Consider the following 27222-nt stretch of genomic DNA (forward strand, 5'->3'; position numbering starts at 1 on the left):
CACCTCTCCAGCCAGGGCCATACACAACACATTGCTGAGGACACTGGAGGTCTCCCTACCTTGGCTCTGCTCCCAGTTTCAGCAGGAAGGATCTCAGGTACTTGAGGAACATGCTTCTCCACTGTCTACTGGCCACTTCTGGATGCCTGGAAACTCAGAGCACAGAAACAGCTTGCAATATGCCCGCCCAAGCTTGTGTGCCTCACGCACTCGCCTGTGTGTTGAGGGTGGGACTTTGCCCAGGAATGTTACAAGGTAATGTCTAGCAACAACAGGCACAGTGCGCCTTCTCCCCAGACACTACCCCACCCAGCTCGGGTCCCCTAAGATCTCCAGCCAGGACCCTTCCCCCACAAGCCTCAGCATGGTCACCCCTTCAGTCACTGCCTCCCATGGATAGCACAGAGCACACCCTCCCCTGCACTATCCCACCCAGCACCTACCCCACGGAGCTCCTACCTCACCCACATCTACCCCTCCCACCTCGTACCCCACCCTGCTTCTGGTTCCCTAAGAACTATCCAGCAAGGTTCCTATCCCAAATAGGACTCAGCAGGGTCCGCGCATCCATGAACCACCTTACAGGGAGAGAGACACACTCTGCCTCCTCCTCATGCATTACTTACCCAGCTCTGGTCCCATGACGCCGCCCCAGCCAGTGCTGCACCCCACAAACTGCTGGACACACTGGTGCCCTCTCTACCTGAGGCTCTCCACTGGGATGCACAATGTCCAACAGGAGCACAGTGGTGAGTGCCAGGCTGCCTTTGTGGGAAGCCTCACATCCTCACCAGGAACCGCAAAGTTGAAAGCTAGAAGGGACTTCATCCCAGAGGGCGACAAAGCTTCTTGGCCAGGAGCAGAGCAGGCCAGGCAGCCTTGCAAAGGTAGGTCCTCAGCTACTTGAAGACACGCGCTTCTCCACCATCTGCCTGAAACTTCTAGGCCGCAGGAAACCCACTGCACAGAAGTAGTTAGCAGTGAGTCTGTGCATGCGTGCGTGCGTGTGTGTGTGTGCGTGCATGTGCGCGTGGAGCATGACCGCGTCTTGCATTCGTTCGTGTGCGCATCATGCATTCACTTATGAGTTGAGAGCAGGGCTGTGCCCAACAATATAGGGGTGGGGCCACATGATGTGCAGGGAGGGCGAGCGGGAAGTAGAGTTCCCGGGAAGATGGGGAGGATGGCTTGTGTTGCAGGAGGGGGCGCTGCAGAACTTGCCCAGGAGGTGGCGTAGGGTGCCGGTTCCTTGTCTGGGCCACAGTATAGGAGGCAGTGCAGGAATGTTGTGTCGTACCCCCGCTCCCCTGCAGTAGCGCTTGAGGATGGGGTCCATGCACAACTTTTGCTGTTTGGAGCCAAGGTAGTTCTCACAGCCCTCCTGGCTTCAACTTCTGGGAGGACTGGAGTTCTGACCAATGCGGTGCTCAGCACTAAATAACTCTGGCCAAACATGGAAACCTGCCGGTGCCAATCCAGGGACCTGGTAGTGATGATGCAATTGCTTGGCTGCACAAGACTGCTGAGGTCTCCTGTCAGATATATATATGTATATATACATACACACACGTACATATCTGAACCAGTAAGCACAGCTAGCACTCACAGATACATATACACCTGATCACATGGATTTATGTAAAATTGGTTAATATGTAGAGGTAAGGTTAGGGTTAATATGAAATTTTGGTTTGAGTTAGTGGTAGGGTTAAAGATTAACATGTGTATGTGAAAATATGAACAGTCCTAAGTATTTACATTAAAAATGTACTGAAACATATATAAACATACATGTTATAACACAGAGAAGAATACAATATGAGTAATGTGATTATACATGTTGTATATAAGTGGAGGTGAGGATATAACCTATAAATTACATATATTAGTATAGATGCATATTTATCATTAAACAATTAAAATAGAAGTCAAAATACAATTTAAAATTTATTGGACTACATGGATTCAAGTCAAACTGGATTTAGATAGAAAGGTAATGTAAAGATAGTAAAAAATTTGGTTTGAGTTAGGATTAGGGTTAAAGAATGGACATGTATACTGGGAAATATCTGTATTCATAAGATGAATGTGTGAAAATATGTTAAAAATACATAAAAAACATGCATGGTATGACATTAGGGAGACTGTTATATGAATCATATGATGAGACATTTTGTAAATAGGGAGTTTCAAGGATATACCCTATAAATTATATACAGTGATATGTATGTGAATTTAATATTGATCATTGAAAATAAAAGTCAAAATACACTTTAAAATTCTTATTGGTGTACAAGGATTGAAGTAAAATTTGCCTTTCTTATAGAAGTAACATAAAGGTCAATATAAAATTTTGGATTGTGTTAGGGTTTTAGTGTAAGAATGAATATGTGAATTGGGAAATATCAATATTCATAAGAATATACTGTGAAATTATGTATGAAAGCATATATAAAACCACATGTTGATACAGGCATAAGTAAAATGTGAGTCATGTGATTACAAATTTGGTAAACATGGGGATGAAGAATATATCCTATAAACAATATATACCAGTATATATGCAAATTTAATATTGATAATTGAACATATAAGTCAAAATGCACATAAAATTTTATCATAGTGCACATGCTTTTAATAAAATTTAGTTCAGTTACTTATTTGAGGAGAACTGATAATGCAAGTTATATAATAGAAAGTATTTTCAGGGTAACAAATTTTTACCATGACAGTAGGATACTTGGTCATTGAATCCATACCTAGAAGCATTGCTTAAAAAACTATGCTTATATTTTAATGTAAATTTTTTTCCCAAAACATACTAAACGTTTCTAACTATGATGTGTCAGTACTCTTGGGAAGGAGGTTAACAAATGTCAACCTGACATTGAATAAGGAAAAACAAGAGACCAAACAGGGAAAGTTCTCCAGGTATAATTCCAGAACTGAAATGTTGATTTTATGCCAGTTTCAGACTCTAATCCCTACTCCTGGGGGGAGTAAGGGAAGGAGAATTCATTTCATGAAATAAATTTGGGAAATGAGGTCAAAGAATCTGATCTCTTTCATAGAGCATTCTAATTAAATCTATTCCTCAACTGTCATGGAAATTCTTTTTCAGTACTGACACAGAGTGGAGTCAAGGTGTCATACCTGGGCTGGATGGCCCCTCAGGAGAGCTTGTTTCCAAAGCACTGTCTGGAGGAATCCCATCTACTAACTGCAGGGCTGAAAGGAACAACACAATTTATAAACAAGCCTCATACATAAAGCACCTTTACAGCTTCACTGTAGCTTTTTTATAAATAATCCAGAAAGAATTGAGCCTTGACCTTGCTAAAAGTCATTTTACTACCCAACTGTGAAATGACAAAATTCCACTTAGATTCATTTCTCTGACTATATAAGTCAATCCTGGAGTGGCAATGTTTTCTAAATAAGTTTACAAATTACAATCTGCTCATTTTCGGATAATGAAGCCATATAATTTTGTCATTTTATTTTGTGTTGCAGATTCATAGAAAGTAGTCAAGTGAGAATAATCAGGGACTATTTATAAATCCTAAATATCATTATTTAATAAAAAGACAAACATATCATTTCTGTTTGTATTAAGCAGAACATAATACAAATGAAAGTGTTAATGGGAAAAGTAACATTACCAGTCACTGGGCCATTTCCATCACTTGAACGCTGAGCTGCTTTGGAGGGTGGGGAAGGTGCTTTTCACTTTGTTCTCCTCAAAGATGAAGTTCCCCTATGGAGGAGCTACTGAGCCGCAGTGAGCCTGTTCTCACTATGCTTGCTTCACAGGGACTCTGTAAAAAACAAAACCACCAAACACAATCCTATGAATAGAAATTAATTGCAAACCTTATGAAGACACTGATCTTTAAAACAAATCCATCATCTACCAAAATGAAGCACAATAGTAATTTATTAAAAAAAATAGTTATGGAACAAAGAAAATCTGTGCAGAAGTAAGGTAAAATATAAGGAAAAATAAAATATATCCCTCCCCAATTAACTTAGACTAGGGCAGGGGACAAATATAAAAATAACAAATTGAAATGTAAAAGGCTTTTGAGAAATACAGTTAAAAACTAACTTTTACAGAAGAATCAGAGAAATTATTGAATGTAAAGTAAGGGTTAAAAAGGAGAAGAGTACTGGTACACTAATTGCTGTCTTAGTTAATCTATCTCTTTTTAGCACCAGTGTATCAGAGGAAAATGTTTCAAGAATTTATATTTGCCCAAGATAAGGTCCTTGAGGTCACAGACTACAAGTGGCTACTGCTCACATTCCTGGCAGGTGAATGTCTGCAGAACCTAGGACTATCCTGCCTCCTCAGGCAAATTGATGCCTCCTGGCCAACTGCCACACCATCTTTGCTCTTTGACTTATAATAAAACTTAGAATTGTTCATACTTTATTTCTGCAATTTCTCTTTTCCCACTTGAGTTTCCCAATTAAACTTTTACCAACCCTTGACCCATTAACACTTTTCCTATCAAAATCACCAATGACCTTGACCACAAATAAATCAGTGGTCATTTCTCAGAACACATTTTTTGGACCTGTTAGCAGCAATAAACACACATGACCTCCCTTCTGTAGTGCTTTTTCTTACCCAGAACACCACATTTCTCACTCTCAACAGATCCATACTCTGGTTGCTCTGCTTTTTTGGTGCATTAGTTTTCATCTTCTGACCAACATTGGTGTCACCAGAACTCTGGCCATATTCTTGTTAATATCTATACTCACACTTTCTTGATGATTTGTTACCTGTAAGTTTTATATACATGCTGATGATTGTAAACTCATGTCTACTCCATCTGATGACCTGTTTTGGTCTCCACGTCAAGGCCACTTCAACTTAGCACGTCTAAACCTGAAATCTTAGCAGTCATTCCTTTTCTTCCTTCTACCCAAACCCTGTACTTCTCATGGTCTTTATCTCAGCAAAGAGCAAGTCATTTTTCTATTTGCTGTCATTTCCTCTCTCATCATCCATAACAAATCTACCCTGTTGGCTCCTCCCTTAAAAGACACTGAGCATCAGCTTGACTTCTACCATAGAGTCTGAATCAATGACAACACTCTAACAGGGCTCTGTTTGTACACTGCATGCCTACTCTCTTTTCTCAACATAGCAGGAAGAAAAGATCCTGTTAAAGTGTGTAAGTCACTTTAGGATGTTTTGTTCAAAACCTTCTAGTATTTTCCCAATTGGCACAGAAAATCTAAGTCCTTTTAATTGATGTCCTGGTTCCTATATGTCTCTGACCATCTGCAAGGACAGAATAGCTCACTCCAGTCACAATGGCTTTTTTGCTGCCTCTCATGGTGCCTGGAGAGTTCCTGGGATGGCTACCCTGGCTGTTCTTATACCTAGAACATTCTTCCTTCTGATAGCTTAATGTTTCTCTCCCTCATTTCCTTCTGGTTATTTCTCACATGTCACCTTTCAATGCCTTCCTCCCTGACTCCAAAATTTTCTATCCCATTTCCAAGCTTTATTTTTTTACTGTAAGCCTTTAATAGCTTTTGGCTTATTTACTGGTTTATTATCTGCTTCCACTGGAATTGGCTATAAGGGCAGGAACTTGTTTTTCTATTTTGCTCATTGCTGTAATTCTGGAACAATTGTTTGGCATACAGAAGTTTCTCAATAAATATTTAAGTGAGTGGAAAATGAATTCTGTATTTTCTTCTTCATGGGTAAGAAGTCTTAATAAACGTGGACTAAATGTTTGTGTAAATTTGGGTCATTCCACTCTTACAGGACCATGTAAGTACATCCAAGCAAAATAGTCCAATACATAAGAAGTTCCCTGTCTTTGTGCTTTGCTACACATCCAGAAAAAAGTGACGAATTTACTATTTCATAACTTTCTAATACTTCTGCCAGAGGAAAAAAACCTGCCCCAAAAGAAAAAAAATGATTTAAAAGCTATCATCATTGCCAACTGTGTGAGATACTAAAGACAACGATGGATCACTACAGAGACAGAAACACAAGCCTACATGGCAGATTCTATACTATACAAACCCCTCATTCATAATTCCTCTTAAGGAAGGAGAGATAAGGTGGCTGGTGATCTCATCATCCCCCCAAATATTAAACTTCTACCATATCAGTTGATATATAGTTATAGCTAGCCCTTGCCATCATATTACGCTGTTCCTTCTTTCAGAACTCAAACCTCTAATAATCTAGCAAGAAAAGAAAACCTGCCACTCAAACTCATATTTTGATTCTGAACCACTAAAGTCAATTCTAATTAACTATCGTGATCATCCCCCACCGGGAGGTTATGGGATGAATCCCCAACAGACCTCTAAAATAATTCAAGAGAAGGATCCTCAGTAATAAACAGATGATATAGAAACATAGTGAGGAATTAGCAGTAAATACTGATTTGAGTAGATTATAATGCCTCTGTGGTCTGAAACTTTCACTTGATCTCTCATAGTATTAGCAAATTCAGAGAAACTCAAGGAGTGGTTAAATGCTAAAAGAACATTTTAAAATATTTCTCTAAAAATCTAAAGATGTTATTTCTTGAGAAACTGACTTTAGTTTAGCCTTATTCAAGCATCACTATCACTGTAGACCTGGTTTATTAGTAACAATGCAGTAAAAGCACACCAAGGAATGACATCTTTGATCTTCCTCCTTAGTTTCATCTTTCTCATGTTTTGACTGATTGCTTTCATGAGGTATATAATAAAAATACTTCCACCTTAGGCCATATTCTCAATCACTGTCACTTATGAATCTCACCTATTACATGCTAAAAGCAGTCATGATATGAACTTCACAGACAATAGTGTTTAAGAGCTAAAGACTTTCATAATACAGTAAAGCAGACAGCATAGAAATTTTAAAAATAGAGGAATTTTTATACTCACAAATTCATGTAAACATATCCATAACTCAAATACAGAATACCCACATATTCATATATTTATCAGTCTGGAGATCCTAAAATAAGCTAGCATTTTTGTACAGAATATGTATATTTCTATGAACAAGGAATTTAAAACTTGTCAGAATAAATAAATAGCATTTATGAAGACAATTGAGGGAATGCAAAGCTGTGGATACCTTGGGAAGCATATATGGTATAGTCATTCTACAAAACACTGGTATAAATGGGCGTACATTTCTAGAGTTGCAGTTTGAACCACAGACCCTCAGAACAAGGACATTAGGAGAGACATGATTCTTACTAATTGATATGAGGTAGAACTTGTGCCTGTCATAACTAGATTCCATCTTATAATTAATAGTGAAAACTTGCTAAATAAAGAGACAAAATATAAATGTAACAATTAGTATAAGATGATCCAAAAGCAGGAGTTCTGAATTAATAAGAATTGTGAGATTAGTTAATCAACACAAGATTAATAATAGAAATGTAAATTTTGAGATGTAACACCAGTAATAGCATTTAAAAAATAGCTTTATATTTTCAGTCGTCCTATGGGATACAGAAGAGGTTAGTTGTTTTTATAAAAAGAGACTCTCAGAAAAGAGCTTCAGTCAGCCAAGGTAACAGCCAAACAAAGTTACTAAAAGTCAAATTTGAAGTTTTTTGAGGTTGACTAAAATATCACTACTAAGAAAACCTGGAGGAGTACTTGGTCTTGAGGAAAAGATGGTCTGTATCTACTGAACATATCCTCCTCTTGGGTGAAAGTCTTCAGGAAAAATGGAGTATTTACATTAAAACCCTTTAGTACTTCTTGGTTAGATTGTAGCTAAGAAAGTAGACTTCCTAAATTACGACAGTTCTTTAAGTAATACACAAGTTTCCATTTAGAATATATTCTCCTGTGTCCTTCAGGATGTGCTCCCAATAGTCTCCAAGTAACTGTACTTTTGCACTGATCAGAATTCAATCACCTAGTGTGAACCAGAGGGAGGTTCATAGAAGTTTTTTTTTTTATGTTGGAAGATAGCTCACCACAATGGTGATCCCCAAAATGGACTATGGGGTCAACACTAGGGGGAGAACCAAGAAATGTGTCATTTACTGTCTCTGTGACCTTCAGTCTCCTCATCTATAAAAAGTAACCATATCTATGTTAAAAGGTGCTGTGATCCTTAAATGATCTCAGCATATATAAAATGGTGCCTAGTACACAGTACATGTTCCATATTTATCAGCTGTTATTACATGACATGTGAATGTATTCCGTAAACAAAATAAAAACATGATAGTTATTAAGGTTAAAGTGAAAAGTATGGATATTTAAAAAAGGAAATATTTATGACTGCCTTTCTCTTTGGTGAAAGTGGAATTGGGGGTCCTATTGGAATCAATCTCAGTTATGATCAACTTTAAAACCCAACAGTGTTCAATATTCAGGAACCTGTGCTTAGTCTGCTGCATAAGCCGAATTCGCTGTTCTAAAATTCTCCACCTTTAATCACCTCAAGTTATTTCATCATACCATGAAGGACTTTAATAAAAGTTAAATAATTAACACTAGTTTGTTAAATGCTGGTGATGAGTACGTGAATATGCATTAGAGTATATAAATCTGAACAATCTAACAGGTGAAGTTTACATGAAGAATTAAATAAAGAATAATTTATAAATGTTTACCTTTTATAACCAGGATACATTTCCTTTGGTCAAATTATATATATATATATATATATATATATATATATAGATAGATAGATAGATATAGATATAGATATAGATATACACACATACATACATACATATATATTTAACAGTGGTTAAAATTTAATTATTTTAAGTCTAAAGGGTTTACAATATGAGAAAATAGGTTTCTATTTACCAGGAGAAACTGTTATGGTTAATCATTAGAGATATTCAATTATTTAATTTAGTTAAAGCTACTGATAAGTCTGTCTGCCATTAGTGACCACTGCACCTGTAATAGAAACACACATCACCAAACCATGTGCTCTGTGAAAAGGGAAACACTACAAGGAAAAAACAGAATCCTCTAGCAAAAAGGGCAACGTCAGGTTGAAAACCAGGCCAGATCGTTAATGTCCCACAATTCTCATCCAAATCAAAATTCACTGGTTCAAATGAAACTAAATAAAAGTTGAAAACAGAATTAAATAATGTTAAAAAGACTGATGACTAGCTGAGGACTAGCTTTGCACTAGTTACTAGGTCACTTATTAATCATTAGGTAAATCATAAGATGTGGGTCACTGGAATCAATGCATTCTAGAAAAGAACACAAAAAGAAAAAAATCAATTAAGGCATATAAACAGTAGCCTAATTTTAATAATGTTATTTAATGTATCTATTAGGAGTTTTTTTTATTATCTGTTTACAATATTATTTTCACATGTGGGGAGGATCGGGGTAAATAGAGAGAACCTAAGAAATCCTGTAAAATTATTATAAATTATATATATATATATATATATATATATATATATATATATATATATATTTACACACACACACATATATATATATATATATATATATATATATATTTTTTTTTTTAAGGTACAGATCAACATTATTCTTTGCCAGCTATATATTCCTTGTAAATACTATGAGATAGTATGAAATATTAAAGTTCATTAACTTGAATATCTAAGCAACTTCATTAACTTGAACACATCTTCATGAAACTAAGTCTTTGAGCACTTTTTAGTGATACCCACGTGGTCCTTCAGGAGTCCAGGGAGAAAGATGTCCATTATTCAATGTCTTAAGTTGTTTCTGTAGTTTAGGTTTCATAAATCCTCACAGAGTTGAAGTAGGCATCACCATCTCATTACCACTGATCAAAGCTTCCCACAACAAAGCCCTTTCATCCAATTTTAAAAGACAATAAAAGGATCAAATAATTTTACAATACTAGAGCTGGAAGACACTTTGATGAACACAGTTACAAAACCTTATTCTACAGAGAAGAAAACCAAGCCACAGAGAAATTCAATGAAGATGATGATGGAAAAGAAAATGACAAGGACAAAAAAAAAAAAAATCATAGGCCCAAGAATAGAATGTAACCATACTCCAAACCACCACAATTCCTGTTCTGCCACAATATACTTCTTTTTTCCAGCCCTTCTCTATGCAAAGAAGAAATAAATTACAAATTTTTCAATTTGTGTTATGACCTGAAAATGTTTTTACACTTCTCTTGAAGCAACATGCACTTTCATTTCATAAGCCCTACAATTTTGTGTGATAGCATACAACCAATTCTTGTTATTGAGAAACCTTTGCTTATTACATTTTGTTAAAGACCAAAGATGAGGGCCTCTCTCAATAGTATATCTTGTGGGGAAAAGACAGGATGAACCAGAAGAGCGCAGAACCCATGATCAAGCTTAAAGATAGGGAATGGTGGTAACTCTAGTCTTCTGTTATCATTTTAGCAGAAGTCTTTCTAGGGACAGGGTAGGGGAATATGCAACACCAACAGGTAAACAAACTGGGGCCAATTCAGTTGATTCCAAAAAATGCACCAAAGATGTATAGCTGGCCTCATTCCAGACAGTGCCCCACCTCTATAAGCTTATCACCATCATTCTAGGAAAGATGCCCACTTCTCTCTGCCCTGGCCTCTGTTATCACAAACCAATTACCACTGAAAGGTGAATCTCTCCCATGGCAGACAGGCTAAGTGAACTTTGAACCACAAGGATTGGTCAAGAAAGCCTCCTAACACTGATGGTTTTCAATATGGTTTTATGAATATCTTGTGCAATTTTAGAGAGAAACAACTTTTTTGCATATTAATAGATAAGGAAGAGAAATCCACATTAATCCCACAACCCATTGTTCTTTGAATAATATTTTTATTTAAAATTTAAATTTATAATGAGCATAGTTTTTTTTTTTTTTTACATTTCGGTCAGAAGTAAACTGGGCAGAAAACTAAAAAGTAGTGATACAGAGGGTTATTGTGGACATTAACTGGGTAATATTCTTTAAACTTGATATGTAATATTAATAGTCAATAATATAAGCATTCACCATTGCTTTTGTTATTCTGACCCTTGAAATGAACCTTATGAAAACCACAATAACCAAATATGCTTTATATCTGGGAAAGATTAAATATATTGTGCCAGTGCATTTCTCTACTGAAACCAGTCATATTTTTGGAAGTACAGACAGCTGTATTTGATGTATCAAACTGCAAATGCCATGGTAACCACTGTTCCTAGGCAATTGTAGAATGATGTGTGTGGTCCACTTTCCATATGATAAGAGGAGAGTGGAGGGGAAAATAAAATGTTACCCGATGATCTGGATTAAAAAACAGTATATTTCTTAAAGACTACAAATACAAACTTTATATATAGAAGAGTACAACCTTAATTACTCTGTTGAAAAGTAGGATTAAAATCAATTAAGTAAAATGAAAACAAATATATACCTACTCATACAAGCAGATACATCATCTGCTTGTAAGCCATTGATATAAAAGTGAGTAAAAGATGAAGACAGCACATATTTTGAAAAAATTAAGTTACTTATTAAAAATGAATACTCTAGGTATTAAATTTCACTTGCATAATACTAGATGTCAAAAGTCTCAATTGCTAAATCTTTGAGTGTTTGTAGCAGAATGCAAAAGGAGACAAAATGAAATATCCACTAGAGATTATTCCAACTGTGTTTTCAGTCACAAATCAATATCCCAAGAAAATGGCATATCATGTTAGTGGTCAGTGGAAAAGCTGGTGGGTGTTGTGTACACATAGCTCTAAGCCGCAAAGACACACCAAATATGTCAAATGAAAAATTCTCCCAAAGGTTCTATGAATTCCGAGTCAAGATTATCCACAAATTCAACTTTTTTACCTCTTCTTCTAATGTAATAAATCTAGTTTCTGCACATACAGTGCAGAAACTAGATTTCTGAACTTAGTTTTAGTTCCAGAATTATAAGTCACTTTCAATTTAAGTCAAGTCACTGCATTTCTGACTTCCTGTTTCACACATGTTGGTCTTACTATATACAACTGTATATATTTTCTATACTAATGCATGGGATATGGTTTGCATAAATAAGAGAATGAGTCAAATATTTTATATTTTGTCACAGAATTGACATTTTGAATCATTAGAAGCACAAAATGCTCCAAAAGTTCCATTAAAAACTGCCAGAAAAATTCTAATTGGAAAGTTTTTCTTTTCAAATGAACATTTTTGTAGATAGGAATATATCCACCTTTATAGGGAAAATGACATGAAGCCTGAAATAATGGGAAAAAAGTACAGAAAAATTTAAGGACATGAAATTGACAGTGAAATATATATTCTATAAAATACAGTCTTAAATGGGGAAAATTTTAGGTACAGATCTATTCCAAGAAAAATTTAGACTATTTTACTAATTTTAAATTTTATGAATTCTTTTTGGAAACTGCACAATCAGTTTCCAAAATCAGCTCAGAAAATCAACAGCCTGTAATGTGAATAATTTCAGTATAATTTCTAAAAACACAATCCAAATATCTTAATTTGTCGATATTGAGAAATGTCTTAGAGGAATTAGGCAAATTATTAAATACGGGCAGCCAAAAAAATATATAAAAGAGATATGTTTGACAATTTTTTTCAAGATACAGTTGAACTAACTTATTGGTAAGCCTTGATTGTGGGAAACATAGTATTAGTGACTTTAAAAGAACACTAAAATGAACTCAAAGCTCAAAATGGATAAAACTGCTAATTATAAATCACTGTCAGACATTACTGGTATTTATCTCTCTTACTTATTTTCTGTCACTTTACTCATACAAAGTAAGCATTTGTATTTCTAATATCACATAAATATTTCCAATATTTGCTTTCTGCTTTAGTATAGTTTGGAAGAAAAAAAATGGAAAAGATTGCAACACTGTACTTCTGTTAAACAGTGCACCCTTGTAGTTTATTTTGCATCACAGACAATGAAAATCATAGGACATAAGTGTATCTAAAATTCTCTGCATACTTAAGAACAGATTTGTACAAATATTTTTTCTTCCAGTTACATTTTCCCCAACATGCCTGTACTTTCAATCACATAAAATAGTGACTTGTTAAAATTCAAAGTTCAGCCAGGAGTGGTGGCATCTGTAATCCTAGTAACTCAGGGGGCTGAGGCAGGAGAATTGCAAGTTCAAGACCAGCCTCAGCAAGTAATCAGTAAACTAAGTAATTGATATGCTTTGCTGAATTTTCTGAATGTCTGTATATAAGTAATGTCAATCCAATGGTTAATTATATTTATATGCACAGTGTAATATATAATATAATGTTTTAGGTGTTCATCCTTGATTTTTAAATATAAGGTTGTCAAAATTCTGGATTTTCTATAAAAGCCTAAGAAAACATTTCTAAAAGCCACGTGGTCCAGTTACCATAAAACTAAATATAAGCAACCTATGTTATCCAAGTGTTTCAGAAAATTCAACAAATACAAAACTGAAATAAATACTAAAATTTTGTGATATGACAAATTCTCATTGTATATAATATACTTGGATATGTGGAAGCTCTACTTATTAATGTTTGTCAATTCTCTGTACTATACCACCAATTCTCTTGAATACCTACAGTGTTATAGGATTTTGCTGGAGAATACAATTCCTGCCCTATAGCTGGAAGAGGACAAAAGGAAAATTTAACAGAGCTTTACGCTTTAAACAATAACAATTTAACCCTAATATTTATCTTTAGATGACAGGGTAAGTAAATCCTGTTATATCCATCAATGTAATATTATTCAATCTTTAAACAAGGGAAGCCCTCTATGTTCTAATAAGGATATCCAAAATGAATCATTAAGTACCAAAAGTGAGGAATAACATGGTATAGGTAGCACATGACCATGGGAAAAGAACAATAGGTAGTATGAGTATTGACTTGAATTTGCATACATTCATTAGTTCTTGAAAGGGATTTGAACTGTCAATATTGGTTGCCTTGGGCAGAAGAATTTAGTTGAGGACAAAGCAGAAAATGATGATTCTCACTGTATTCCCCTTTTTATCTTTAGCATTATGTAATATATGAACATGCTACCTAAACATATACATAAAAAAATAAAAAGGCACAGGGAGACATGTTAAGAGAAAGTAAAAAGTATTCTATGATAAAATCTGAAAAAAAAAATTCTTCATTAAGTTAAAAAAAACCAGGATCCACTGAATGGGATAGTAGGAATGAATGTAAGGAAAAGGCACTGAGATGCCTAGGCAACCAAGAATTCATGTGTGTGCATACATGCACTTTTGTACCTGCAATCGGGCCATTCAATTATGAAAGGAAAGGAAGCAGGATTTCACATGAGAGACAGTAAGTCAAATCTTGTGGTCAGAGTTAAAAGCATCCTGAAAATGATGAGGATTAAAAGTTTAAAAGTTATGATCAGTCTGTAAAGAAACTTGAGACCCAGAAAATCAATCACAGCAAACTGAGGTTTCTGAACTGGGAAATGATAATTAACAAATAGAAATGTGGCAGCTTGCTCCATTTAGAGCATCCTGAGGATAAGTTCAATACTATTTCTCACCTTACTCTGCCTGTATTTTCCTAGGAATGACTTCTGCAAAGGAAATGGAGGACATTATGAAGGGTGACTATGTGAAGAATTGGTTTCTAAGTAGATGTGAAAGAATAAGGAAAAAACTAAAAAATGATCTTTAGCTTTTCAGTCTAGGAGGGAAAAAATGATTTTGGTTTTAAATATGTTGATTTATTCGTGTAATGAGTCACTAAGTAACAGTGAGGTCAGGTACAACCAGAAGAATACCAGGATTGGAGTTACAATTGGAGTTACTGATATATTGGTTTCCTATAACTGCTATAACAAATTACCATGACTGAGTAGCTTAGATCAACCCAAAGTTCTTCTTTCATGGTTTCTAAGGCCAGAAATCTGAAATCAAGGAAATCAAGGTGTTGGAAAGGCCATGATCCCATGGCTTCTGCTGGCTGCTGGTGCTCCTTAGCTGCATGCAGCAGCATGACATCACCTTTGCTTTGTCTTCACCTTATGTGCCCTCTCTGTGGACTCATCATTGGCATACTCACCAGTGGATTTGGGTCTAACTTAAAATTAAGATGCTCTCATCTCTACACCCATAAGTACATCCACAAAACACTAGTTTTAAATATGACTTCATTTATTTAAGACCTGGACCTAGGGGGACACTATTAAAATCACATAGTGAAAATTATCAGCCCATGGATTTAACAAAAGAACAGATGTGCTGCCTCTTAAAGAGTAGAGTGAACATAGTGAATCATGAATTCAGGTATCTCCAATTCAGACAATGGGTAAAAGAGTGACAATAAGGAAAATAAAAATAGGATGTGGTTAAAGTATAAGAAGTTGGTTCCTAGCAGGGTACCATGGTATACACCTGTAATCCCAGGGACTCAGGCAGAAAGACTGCAAGTCCAAAGCCAGCCTCAACAACTTAGCGAGACTCTGTCTCAAAATTAAAAATAAAAGACCTTTTGATGTTGCTCAGTGATAAAGCATCACTGGTTCAATCCCCATCTAAAAAAAAAAACAACAACAACAAAAACTGACTCCTCCTGGATCTGTGCAAGGTACGGAGGTACACAGTGAGATGCAGCAGAAGATAAAAAATCAGGACCAAAGGGTGACTATTCACATCAAATATGGCCAGGAATGTAAGGAAAAGGCACTAAGATGCCTAGGCAAACCAAGAATTCACGTGTGTGCATACATGCACTTTTGTAATGAATAAATAAAAAATGGTTCTTCAGCTTCTCTAGGGAAAAACAAATAAAATTCTGGGTTCTGCTGAACAATACACCAAAGAACTATCCAGATGTCCAGATCAAAAGAAAAAATAATCAAAAATTGTATAAAGATGTGTAGTTTGCCAAAGGCAACATACTAAAAAAAGATTACTTAACAGAGGGCACCAAGTGGTCATAGAGCAGAGGGCGAGAATCAAAAGAAATAGCTTTCAGTAAGGTCACTGGTAGCACAGTCCAGAATTTTAAGAGACAACCTAGACCTCCTGGGGATCCAAGTACAAAGGAACTTCACTGGAATGGATTAAATGAGGAAATCCAGAAGAAAGATTTATAAGCAGGGGCTATGATGATTTCTATATACAGAAAAAGATGCTTTGGTAACTACTTGAGAGTATAATAACTTACACACTTAGGATGTAATTTTAGGGTAAATACAAGTATAAAAAAACCCTGAAAATGCTTTTGCTATGAAGAAATGCAAAGAAGCTACAAGCACAAAATGAAGTCTCTGACCCTAACTTGGTTCTAGATTTCCTTGCTGGTTCAATCTGATCCTTGCACACACCCAGGCAAGCTATTGTATTCAGGAACTGAATCTCTGGACAGGGTCCTCCACATGACCGATGGACTCCCACACTCATTTTAAGACTGAACTCAATGATCACCTTTTTTGCAAAGCTTCACTCAACTACCAAGCAGTAACTCTGGAAAAGTTTGTCAGAAAAATAATTCCATCACAGAAAAAAATTCCTGATTTATGAGATTTTACACCACAAACATTAAATTAGATGTCTTAATAGAAATAAGAGAGTTGATTTTCTAAGTAACAACTTCATTAAGCATTTCTTTAAAGATGTGTTTCTATTCAAATTGCTATGTTCTAAAGACACACATGATAGTTTACAAAAAAACTATAATCAAGTTGCTGGGGTTTTTTTAAATTAAGAAAGTACCCAAATGCATATTAGGTGATGGGAAGAGTTCATTTCTTGAGGCTAGAATTTACTAAATTTCTGAGGAGGAAATAAAATCCTTCAACCATATATGAGAAGACCACCTGTTGTCTTGAATACTTCAAAATAAAAATTGCTCTCAAAGTCATTAAAATCATTGTGTGATTACAAGCAACATAATACATCATCTTATGTTCAATCACATTTACTTGAAAAATCATCTACCTTCCACATGAATAAAGCAAGAATGTTCAGATTGCTTAGTCATAAAAAGCTGTTTGCTAATAGATTCCCAAATTTAGGATTAAAGGGAACCAATAATAATTGGGGGAGTAAAAATAAGACAATAAAGAAAAAGAATAAAAATAAAACTTAAAGGAAAAGGTACACATAGAACAATGCTTTGAACATAAGAACACATAAAGGTAATCACAATATGTTCTATTAAAAGGCTCATTTTAAAAAATAGAGTATTGATTTTAGGTACACACCAGTATTTCCTCTGCAGAATCTCAAAATTAGGTAAAGAAGACATACAAATTAGAAGCCCATGAATTAGCACAAAGACTGTTGTTTAAAAACATTTTCATTTGAAAATAAGCATTTTCATCTGTAATATATGCATTAAGTAAGACTTAATGTTTATAGACCAGCTATTTGCTTGAAAAAAAAAGCTCCTTAAAATAGCAACTTATTCTTCATTGCATCAAACTACATATAATCTTTTCCCAGTACCAATTTTAGTTAAGTACTTATTCATGTTATTACATATTAATAACTGTTACTAACTTTCTTGGGGGTCTAAGTTACGTAACCTTGTCTCATCCTGTAAAACAAAACAAATCTACCCAACTTATCAGTCTCCTCCACACTTGTGGATTTCACCACACAAGAAGCTGGCCTCTCCTGTATGTTTGTAAGGTCCTGAGGGGCACTCTGAGATGCTGCCATTGGAGGCACGCCTCTTCTTGGGTGCATCTGATGGCAGGATGTTTGAAACATATGGTTTGGAAATAGTATTGGACCTCGAAAAAGTTGGGTGGTGGTTATTTATTAGAGGGGTTGCAGGAGCACTTGCAGTCTAATAAGAAAAAGACAGTGTCTATATGCAATTTCAAGATAAAAACCACTTATTTTATACAAGATTTGAAGACTCTTCTAAGATATTGCATAAGAAAATACTTACTTGCTCCCACTTTTTCTTACTACATTGAAAAAAAAAAAACTAAAAAAAAACCTTTATTTTCTTTTTGTCCAGGTTTTGTGATATTTGGCAGGATTCAAAAAAAGAAGAAAGTCATCTTACTTTGGTACAGAGAGTTGAATATTCACTTCCAAGTTTTCCTTCTCTTACTTTCCCTCTAAAACCTTATCTAATACTCTAGGCATGGAGGTATATGCCTAGAATCCCAGCAACTCAGGAGGCTGAGACAAAAGGATCACAAATTTAAGGCCAGTTTCAGCAACTAAGCAAAATCATCTCAAAAATTTGTTTTAAAAAAGAGAGGGTAATAAGGAAGGTAACGCAGTGGTAAAGCACTCCTAGGTTCAATCACTAGTACCAAAAACTTTAAAAATAAATAAAAACAAAAATTTAAGCAGTAATAAAAGTTGTCATTACAATCTGAAATGAATTACTCAGGACTACTTTTACAAAATCCTCAAAGAAACAAATATTCCTGTTTCACAACATAGGAAACTAAAATATACTCAGGATCAATAATCACAACTAAGACATACACTCAATTCTTTATGACTCAGCCAGTGTTGCATAATTACCAACATTTCAGAAGTATAATGAAAGCAGTACTAAGATGGAATTTTATAACTATGAGTACATACATTTAAAAAATCACCACAGCAAACACAAAAAATCTAATGATATTTCTCAGGGCATTAGAAAAACAGGAGCAAACCAAATCCAAAATCAGTAGCAGGAAATAAAACATAAATATCAGAACAGGAAATAAATGAATAGAAAGGATAGAAAACATCAATTAAACTAAAAGGTGGTTCTTTGAAAAGATAAACAAAATTGACAAATACTTAGCTAAACAAACCAAAAAAAAAAAAAAAAAGAAAGAAAACCCAAAGAAATAAAGAGATGAAAAAAGGATAATATGACACATATCACTGAAATTCATAGGATCATTAGCAATATTGAGTAAAACTATATACCAATACACTGGAAATTCTAAAAGAAGTTAACAAATTTCTGGGCCCAGATGACCTACCACAATCAAACCAATAGGACATAAAAAAATCTAAATAGATCAATAATAAGCAATGAGATTGAAGCAGTAATAAAGAGTTTCCCAACAAAAAAGTATAAGAACCAGACAGATTCATTGATGAATTTTTACCAGATTTTTAAAGAACTACCACCAATGCTCCTCAAACTATTCCATGAATTAAAATGGAAAGCAACTCTTTCAAACTCATTTTGCAATGTATCACCCCGTTACCAAAACTTGATGAGGATACAACAACAACAACAAAAAACTATAGACCAATGTCCTTGATGAACATAGATGATATATATCCTCAATAAAATACTTTCAAATGGAATTCAACAGCACATTGAAAAGAGCATATATCATGATCAAGTTGGTTTCATTCCTATGATGCAATGATGGCTCAATATATATGAATCAATAAATGTAATACAGCACATAAATAGAATCAAGAGTAAACATCACATGATCATCTCAATAGATGCAGAAAAAGTCCTTGGTAAAATTCAACAGTCCTTCATGATTAAGTTCTGAATAATCAGATATAGAAAGAAGATACCTTATTATAATAAAACCTATATATGATAAACCTATATCCATCATCATTCTGAATGGGGAAAAACTGAAGGCATTTCCTCTAAAATCAGAAAATAGAGTTTCTATTCTCAACCTTTTCATTCAGTACATTGCTTGAAATTTTAGCCAGAGCAATTAGGTAAGAAAAATATATAAAGTGATATAAATATGAGAAGAGGAAGTTGAATTGTCCCTATTTCCAGATAATACAATTATATTCTGAGAAAATCCTAAAGATTCCACCAAAGGACTCAAAACTGATAAATAAATTCAGCAAAGTAGTAGGGATACAATATCAATATACAAAAATCAATAGCTTTTCTATACATCAGTAATGAATGGACTGAGAAAGAAATCAGTGTTTCTTGAACAAGGAGGCGAAAGATTGCTACAGTGAAAACTGGAAAGTAGTGAAGAAAGATATAAGAGAGTAGAAAATGTAAAGATCTTCCATGTTCATGGATTGGAAAAATTAATATTGTTAAGACAGCCATAGTACTGAAAGTGATCTATGGATTCAATGCAATCACAATCAAAATACTAATGACATCTTTCACAGTTCTTCACAGAAATAGAAAAAAAAATCCTAAAATTGATCTGGAATGAACAAAGACCACAAATAATCAAAATCATTCTGAGCAAAAGGACTAAGGATATAGGCATTGTAATCGTTTATTTTAAAATATACTATAGAGACCCTCATCAGTATATAAAATATGAAGATGTGAATTTGGTGTCAACATACCTTAAAGATATGATAAATTGTGGCATAAAGGTGTATTAAGAATTGTAATGCAAAAAATAAATAAGCAAATGACTAAACAAGCAAATAAATAAAGTATACTACAGAGCTATTTTAATTTAAAAAACCTGGTATAGATATAAAAACAGATATACATGGATACAACAAAAAGAATATAAAGGGGCTGGAGTTATGGCTTAGCAGCAGAGTACTTGCCTAGCACATGTGGGTTCGATCCTCACTACCACATTAAAATAAAGGTATTGTGTCCAACTACTACTAAAAAAATAAATATTAAAAAGAGAGAATATAAACATAAATAAGATATATCTTCCTATTTATAGATAATACAATTATTACAATTTCTCCTCCCGCCCCCCTCTCTCTCTCTCTCTCTCTCTCTCTCTCTCTCTCTCTCTATATATATATATATATATATATATATATATATATATATATATATATATGAATTGAGGACCCAGAAATAAACCCATGTATCTTCAGACAGCTGATCTCAATAAAGTGCCAAAAATCATATACTGGAGAAAAGCCTTTTCAACAAATTGTACTGAGACAACTGGATATCCACATGCAGATGACTGAAACTAGATTTCAATCACCTGAAAAAAATCAACTCAAAATGGATCAAAATCTTAATTTAAGACATAAAACTTTGAAACTACTGGAAGAAAACATATAGGAAACACTTCAAAATACTGGGACTGGCAATGATTTCCTGAATAGTACTCTGATATCTCAGGAAACAAAAGCAACAATTGACAAATAGGATTACAATAAATCAAAACTGCTGCACAGCAAAAAAAAACCACCAAGAGAGTGAAGAGAAAAATCTATAGAATGGGGAAAAATCTTTGCCAGCTATTAATCTGACAGAGAATTAATCTTCAGAAAAAACAAATATTCCAATCAGTAACTGGACCAATGATCTGAACAGACATTTCTCAAAAGAATACAAATACAAGACAACAAATATATGTAAAAATAATATCTTTAGCCTTAATAAATCACAAAAAACTACATGGAGATTCCTGTCACCCTATTCAGAATGGCTCTTGTCATATAAATCTACAAACCAAAGCAAAAGCAAAAAATAAAATAACAAATGCTAGTTGAAATGTGGAAAAAATATGAATCTGTATAAACTGTTGATGAGAATGTAAATTAGTACAGCTGGTATGGAAAACCATTTACAGATTCTTCAAAAAACTAAAAATAGACTTACCATAAAATCCAACTAGAGCTGGGGATAGTGGTGCATACCTGTAATCCCAGGAGTTTGGGAGGCTGAAGTAGGAGCACCAAAAGTTCAAGGCCAGCCTCAGCAACTAAGCAAGGCCCTAGCAACTGAGTGAGACCCTGTCTCAAAGTAAAAATAAATAGACAGGGGATGTCAATGGCTAAGTACCCCTGGCTTCAATCCCTAGTTCTCCCCTCCCTACCACCACCACAAAAAAAAAAAAATCCAAATAGACCATTCCTTAGTGTTTTTTCAAAGGGTAAAAAGTGGGAAGAAGATGAATTGAAGGAGAAAAGAAATTATTGGGAAGGGGGAAGGATACTGTGGAGTGGGGCAAAGAGCAAGAGAAAGTAGAATGGAGGGTAGACATGATCAAAATATGATACGTGTATATATGGAAATGTCAGAGTAAAACCCATTACTTTGTATAATATATATTGATAATAATAATAGTAATAAAAATGCACAAGATGATCTTGAAAACAATTAAGAAAACTGTGAAAATATATTGGAGTTCATGTTAGAGGGACTCAGGATGGTCTCTAATGCAAAAATCTGAACAAATTTGGTGTCATGATTCCATAATTAAAACAATCACATATGTTTCATTCTGTGCTTTCATAATGATACTAAGAAAAGAACTCTTCATCATGTTCATGCTAGAGAACAAGACCATTATTTAAAAACACATCCAGTAAAGAGAAAGAAATTATCCCATTTTCATATGACCTTTTCTGACTGAATTTAATCTAGGGAGTCAACTTGCTGATATGAGTGCGTTTGTTTTATAGAAATATCTCAACAAACAGTTAAAAGTAATGTTTACATACACTCTTGTCCTTTATCAATTACTGGTTAAGATGCAGACAATAATTGTTGATGGCTAACATTAGAAAATATGATAACATGTTACTGTCAGTTAATGGTAACACAAAAATAATACCTATGAAGTTTTTTTTTTCTCTCTATTTTTTGGAAGCAGAGTCTCCCTATGTTGTACAGGCTGACTCCTGGGCTCAACCAATCCTCATACCTCAGCCTCCAGCGTAGCTGAAACTACAGGCGAGTGCCACCATGCCTGGCTACTATATTCTTGCCAGAGATGTGTCACTAAAACCTAATTAAGGCTCTAGATTTAATAGTCAAATTTAAGGAAATAGAGAGGACAAAGAAACATGTGACAAGGATACATTACCAAATTTTTGAGTAAGACAAACTATAAAACAAATGACCTGGTTTTGTCAACAAACCAATTGCAAATAAAAAAAAAATTAGGACAGGAATAAATTTCAAAAGCATTCTTTTACAAAAAAACAAGGGTTTTATAGCAAATCACAATGTAATTTCAATGACATTGAAAACAAAGCACTGTGTGTCAAAATTTGATATAGCTAAAGCAGAGCATAGCAAATATACATTCTTAAATGTTTATTTAAAATAAACGTTCAATAAATGAAATAAATCATGATAATGTAGGGACTTCTCTAGGAAGGCAAAGATAGTACCAATAAATATTAATGCAATATGTCTTGATAACATTAAAGAAAAACTATATTCCACAAATTAAAACTCATATCTGATAATCCAAATATTAATTAAGTAGCATGCATTCTGCATGAAAAGCCTAACAATAGTAACAATTAATAATGATGAACAGGTGGATAGGACTTTATGTTTAAAGAATTTTTCATGAACAGAGCAGGGAGGAAGAGCAGGAAGAAAAGACTAACATTAAACAGAGACATGAGATGGGAGGGAAAGGGAGAGAAAAGGGAAATTGCATGGAAATGAAGGGAGACCCTCATTGTTATACAAAATTACATATAAGAGGTTGTGAGGGGAATGGGAAAATAAACAAGGAGAGTAATGAATTACAGAAGATGGGGTAGAGAGAGAAGATGGGAGGGGAGGGGAGGGGGGATAGTAGGGGATAGGAAAGGTAGCAGAATACAACAATTACTAATTGGGCATTATGTAAAATTTTGGATGTGTAACCGACTTGATTCTGCAATATGCATTTGGGGTAAAATTGGGAGTTCATAACCCACTTCAATCTAATGTATGAAATATAATATGTCAAGAGCTTTATAATGTTGTGAACAACCAATAAAAAAATGGATGAAAAAAAAAAGAATTTTTCATAGGCCCATTTTACTTCTTAGAATATCTTTTTGAAGGAGTTATCAACAGTTATAATTCTAAGCCCTTCTTATTTGAGTAACGCCAGCATTTACTCTATAAAGAAATATAAGCAATGTTATCACTCGAATTCACATCCAAGGAGCCAGGTGATCAGAGATTTGAATAACTTGCACAAAGATACACAGGTTATACATGGTAAAACTAAAACCAATATCTATTTAAAGACTTTCTGTAATACTTGTGGTTTTTCTTTTTTATGCTGCTATTTCATTTTAAGATAGAATCCCCTAATAAATAAATAAATATATATATATATATATATATATATATATATATATATATATATATACATACACACAATTAAGTTAGAAGAACAGGTGGAAAATTCATATGGCAGCACAATAAATAATATAACCAGAGTGCCAAGCATGGTGGCACATGCCTTCAATCCTAGCTATGGAGGAGGCTGAGGCAGGAGGATCACAAGTTCAAGGCCAACTTGGGCAATGTAGGGAGACCATGCCTCAAAATAAAGCAATTCTTACAAGGGCTGGGGATGTAGCTCAGTGAAGAGCACCCTTAAATTCAATCCCTAATACTGGGAGAATATTTATTTATTTATATGGAGAGTATTTCAAATAATGATTTTTCCAGACATCTTGTCATCCTCTGCACTAGTTAACCCATCTTCTCTAAAGTTCTAAGTAGGAATCACTACAAGTCAAAGTGAAACACTAAGACAAGTGAAAATTTGAGCCTATTTTAAAAAAACAACTCGATACTAGAGTTTCCAATGATACCAAACAATCTAAGAGCTGAGGACACTTATCACTTATAGCACTTTGGATTGACCTGTAGACACTGTTAAAAAAAAAAAAAAAGAAAGCTTTCTTAATCTTATTCAGAGCATTCAGTCATCTGTAAAATCACATACTTCCACTGCTGGAAGGTGTAGTAGCAATCTATATATTCAACACCTTTAAAATGAGGTACAAAGGATTATGACATTTTCTTAGGGTTAAATACATAGAGAGTGGCAAAGTTAGGAGCAGAAGCCAAGTGCAAGTAACAGTGCTGTTTCTGGAAGGAACACAGAAACCATTTTTTTTCCCAATTTTTGTGCGTAAAGGCAGACGGGGGGGGGGGCGGGGGGCAGGGGGAGCTTACCTTCAGCCCTTCAAAAGGGACAAAGCTGGTCCTGGCAAACCCATCGATGATGTCCTCTTTGGCCAAGGTGGACTCGCTACGCTTCCTCGGTGGGGGTCTGGGCAGGACCAGGCAGAGGACCGGGGCTTCCCATTGTCTTCCTTGTCTGAGCCCGACAACGAAGCGAGCCAGGGCGCCCGAGTCCAGCCGGCCCCCAGACGGACCCAGGAGCGCATCTCCCGGTGTCGCTGCGACCACAGCTTTTTGCGGAGTCCAAGGCCCGGATCGGGTCCATCCACGGCTCTGCCACGCCAGGGTCCCCGCGCTCACCGCCCGCGCGCCACAGGCTCCAGTTGCACAAAAAAATTGACAAGGAGCCCTCCCTCCCGCGGCATAGCGTCCCTCCGCCCCGTGCAGACTCTCGCCGCCCGCACCCGCCGGCGAGCCCGCAAAGGTCGAAGCAAAGTGGGGACGAACGCCCCCGCCGCTGCTCACGCAGGAAACTCACCTCTGGGCCGCAAGAGGTCCAAGCAGCGCAGCCAGTGGCGGCTGGGACCCGACAGCAGCCAACAGGATCACGTGGGCGGCTGGGGACCAGCAGCGCTCCCGAGCCCAGGGCATGCGCGCTGGGGCAGCCGGGCCTGCGCACTGGGGTAGCGGGGCGCCGCGCGGGGGGCGGGGGCGAGGGCCGCTCGGGGGCTGCCCTCCGGAGCGCCCCAGCGGGGGATTCTACGCGCGAACCGTGCGTCTTCCCGGGACACTTGCTCCTCGACCCGCCCGAGGAGCCCCAAGGCGTTTCCCCCGGGCGACCCGTGGGGTCGGAGGAGGAGGCTCGGGGCGGGGACGCCGCGGGGTGCTCGGACCTGGGCCTGACCAGGCGCCACAGAGGGAGCGGGGGTCAGGTCGGGCGAGGCCCTGCAGCGCTCCTGCAAACTTTTCCCCACCTGGCGCCACCGCGCGAGGCGGAGCCTCCCCGCCCGCGCCAGGCGGCCTCCAGTGCAGCCAGGGGCCCGGGCGGCCTTGAACTTGACCCATGGGAGCCGCTGCCGCTGCGGGCTTTCACCGCGTCTCTGCGCCTGAAAGCAGCTGGTGCTTGTGGAGAGTTGTCCTGAGGAGCCCAGGGATGCAGGACCACCGCCCTCCAATGGGTTGGGATCCCGCGGGCCATCACCAGCCCCTTGGCACCTCATTGTCCCTGCAAGCAGAACCCCACCGCCTGTCACCCTATCGCCCTGGACAGCCCACTTGGGGAGGAAGGGAAGGGAAGTGACCGGGTCTCCAGGCTCTGTGTAGGACCCTTCTTAATTTAGAATTCCGACTTATGTGTTCATTAGTTCTATGGGAAAGAGGTGGAAGGAAACAGCGGGGACCGAGTTTTCTCGGATACACCCCCGGACTGACTGGCTGCTTTTCTTTTTCCTTTATCCCCCACGCTGCCCCTCCCTTTCCCATTTCAGTTTTACTTACCATAACACACTTTGATTTGTAAACATATCACATGCCTGAAAGAGCTAATGCAAATAGCATGCTACATTTCTTCAGAGAATTTATTTAAAATAGCTTCACAGATAAAGAAATTTGGAAATTTAATGATCACCAAGTTAACACTAATACTTACATTTAAATTAAGAGCTAAGAACGTTTGTGTTTACTATAAACTGAACATTTAATGGCACATAGAAAATGTAATATTCAATTAAAACCTAAGTTGTCCTGGTTGGACATATTTATTTCGAAGTCCAACACTGAATGGCTGTTCACTTTTCTCTATTGCCAATTTGTCTGCTTCAGTAGGTTCTGGATCTGGAATTTCAAATCTAAGAAGAAAACCAAAAGGAAAGGAATTTGTTGATACATAAATAAAAAAACATTTTAAATACAACAGAGAAAACTAATCAACTAAAGATTCCAGTTTCCTATCATTTTATAGAACATACAAATTCTATAAAATCTTTTCTACAGTACTGCATACATAGAACTACAAAAAAATTGCGTTCAGCTATATGATGCTTAATTAAGAGAAGCAAGGGCTGCCATCCAATTATTTTTCTCTTCTTCAGACTTAGCAGCAAATATGATACTGTTGTCATTTGGGGGTACTAGTGCAAAGGCATGTCTGCCCCACAAGTATCTTCCTCATCACAGATTTCTACTCTCCACATAAAAGAAAACTTTTTTTTAATCTATAGTCTGCACTACTGTAATCTGGAAGCTGGTCTGGTCATGATTCAGTTTACTTCTGATCATTAAGCCATCAAAGAAAAAAATATGTCTTTCTTAGCACCAATTCTTGTCATTTGTCGTTCCATTATGAATTCATTGCAGCACTGTGCAATATCTTTGCTTAACCATCCATCTATTTTTCCCAATTTCTGTCATTTTTCTGTTGGTCCAGTTCTTTCTAAT

General features: G+C 36.2%; 1 protein-coding gene across 2 annotated transcripts in view; it reads right to left on the reverse strand.

Annotated features, from left to right (window-relative positions):
* Positions 1 to 25396, reverse strand: part of LOC144374197 (palmitoyltransferase ZDHHC19-like) — a 55438-nt gene extending 30042 nt beyond the window's left edge. Inside the window, exons 1-6 of one of the 2 annotated variants that reach the window (XM_078037135.1) lie at positions 24838 to 25396; positions 3663 to 3818; positions 3154 to 3228; positions 1222 to 1532; positions 627 to 960; positions 60 to 146 (exon numbers count right to left, since the gene is read on the reverse strand). In XM_078037135.1, coding sequence (XP_077893261.1) covers positions 60 to 112 — 53 coding nt within the window. In that variant the 5' untranslated portion in view covers positions 113 to 146; positions 627 to 960; positions 1222 to 1532; ... (1 more) ...; positions 3663 to 3818; positions 24838 to 25396. Of the gene's footprint in view, positions 1 to 59; positions 465 to 626; positions 961 to 1221; positions 1533 to 3153; positions 3229 to 3662; positions 3819 to 24837 lie in introns of those variants that run through there. The other variant, XM_078037136.1, reaches the window with a different exon arrangement.
* Between the last annotated feature and the right edge of the window lie 1826 nt (positions 25397 to 27222).

This window comes from Ictidomys tridecemlineatus, unplaced genomic scaffold, assembly GCF_052094955.1.
Source record: "Ictidomys tridecemlineatus isolate mIctTri1 unplaced genomic scaffold, mIctTri1.hap1 Scaffold_61, whole genome shotgun sequence".
NCBI lineage: Eukaryota > Metazoa > Chordata > Mammalia > Rodentia > Sciuridae > Ictidomys > Ictidomys tridecemlineatus.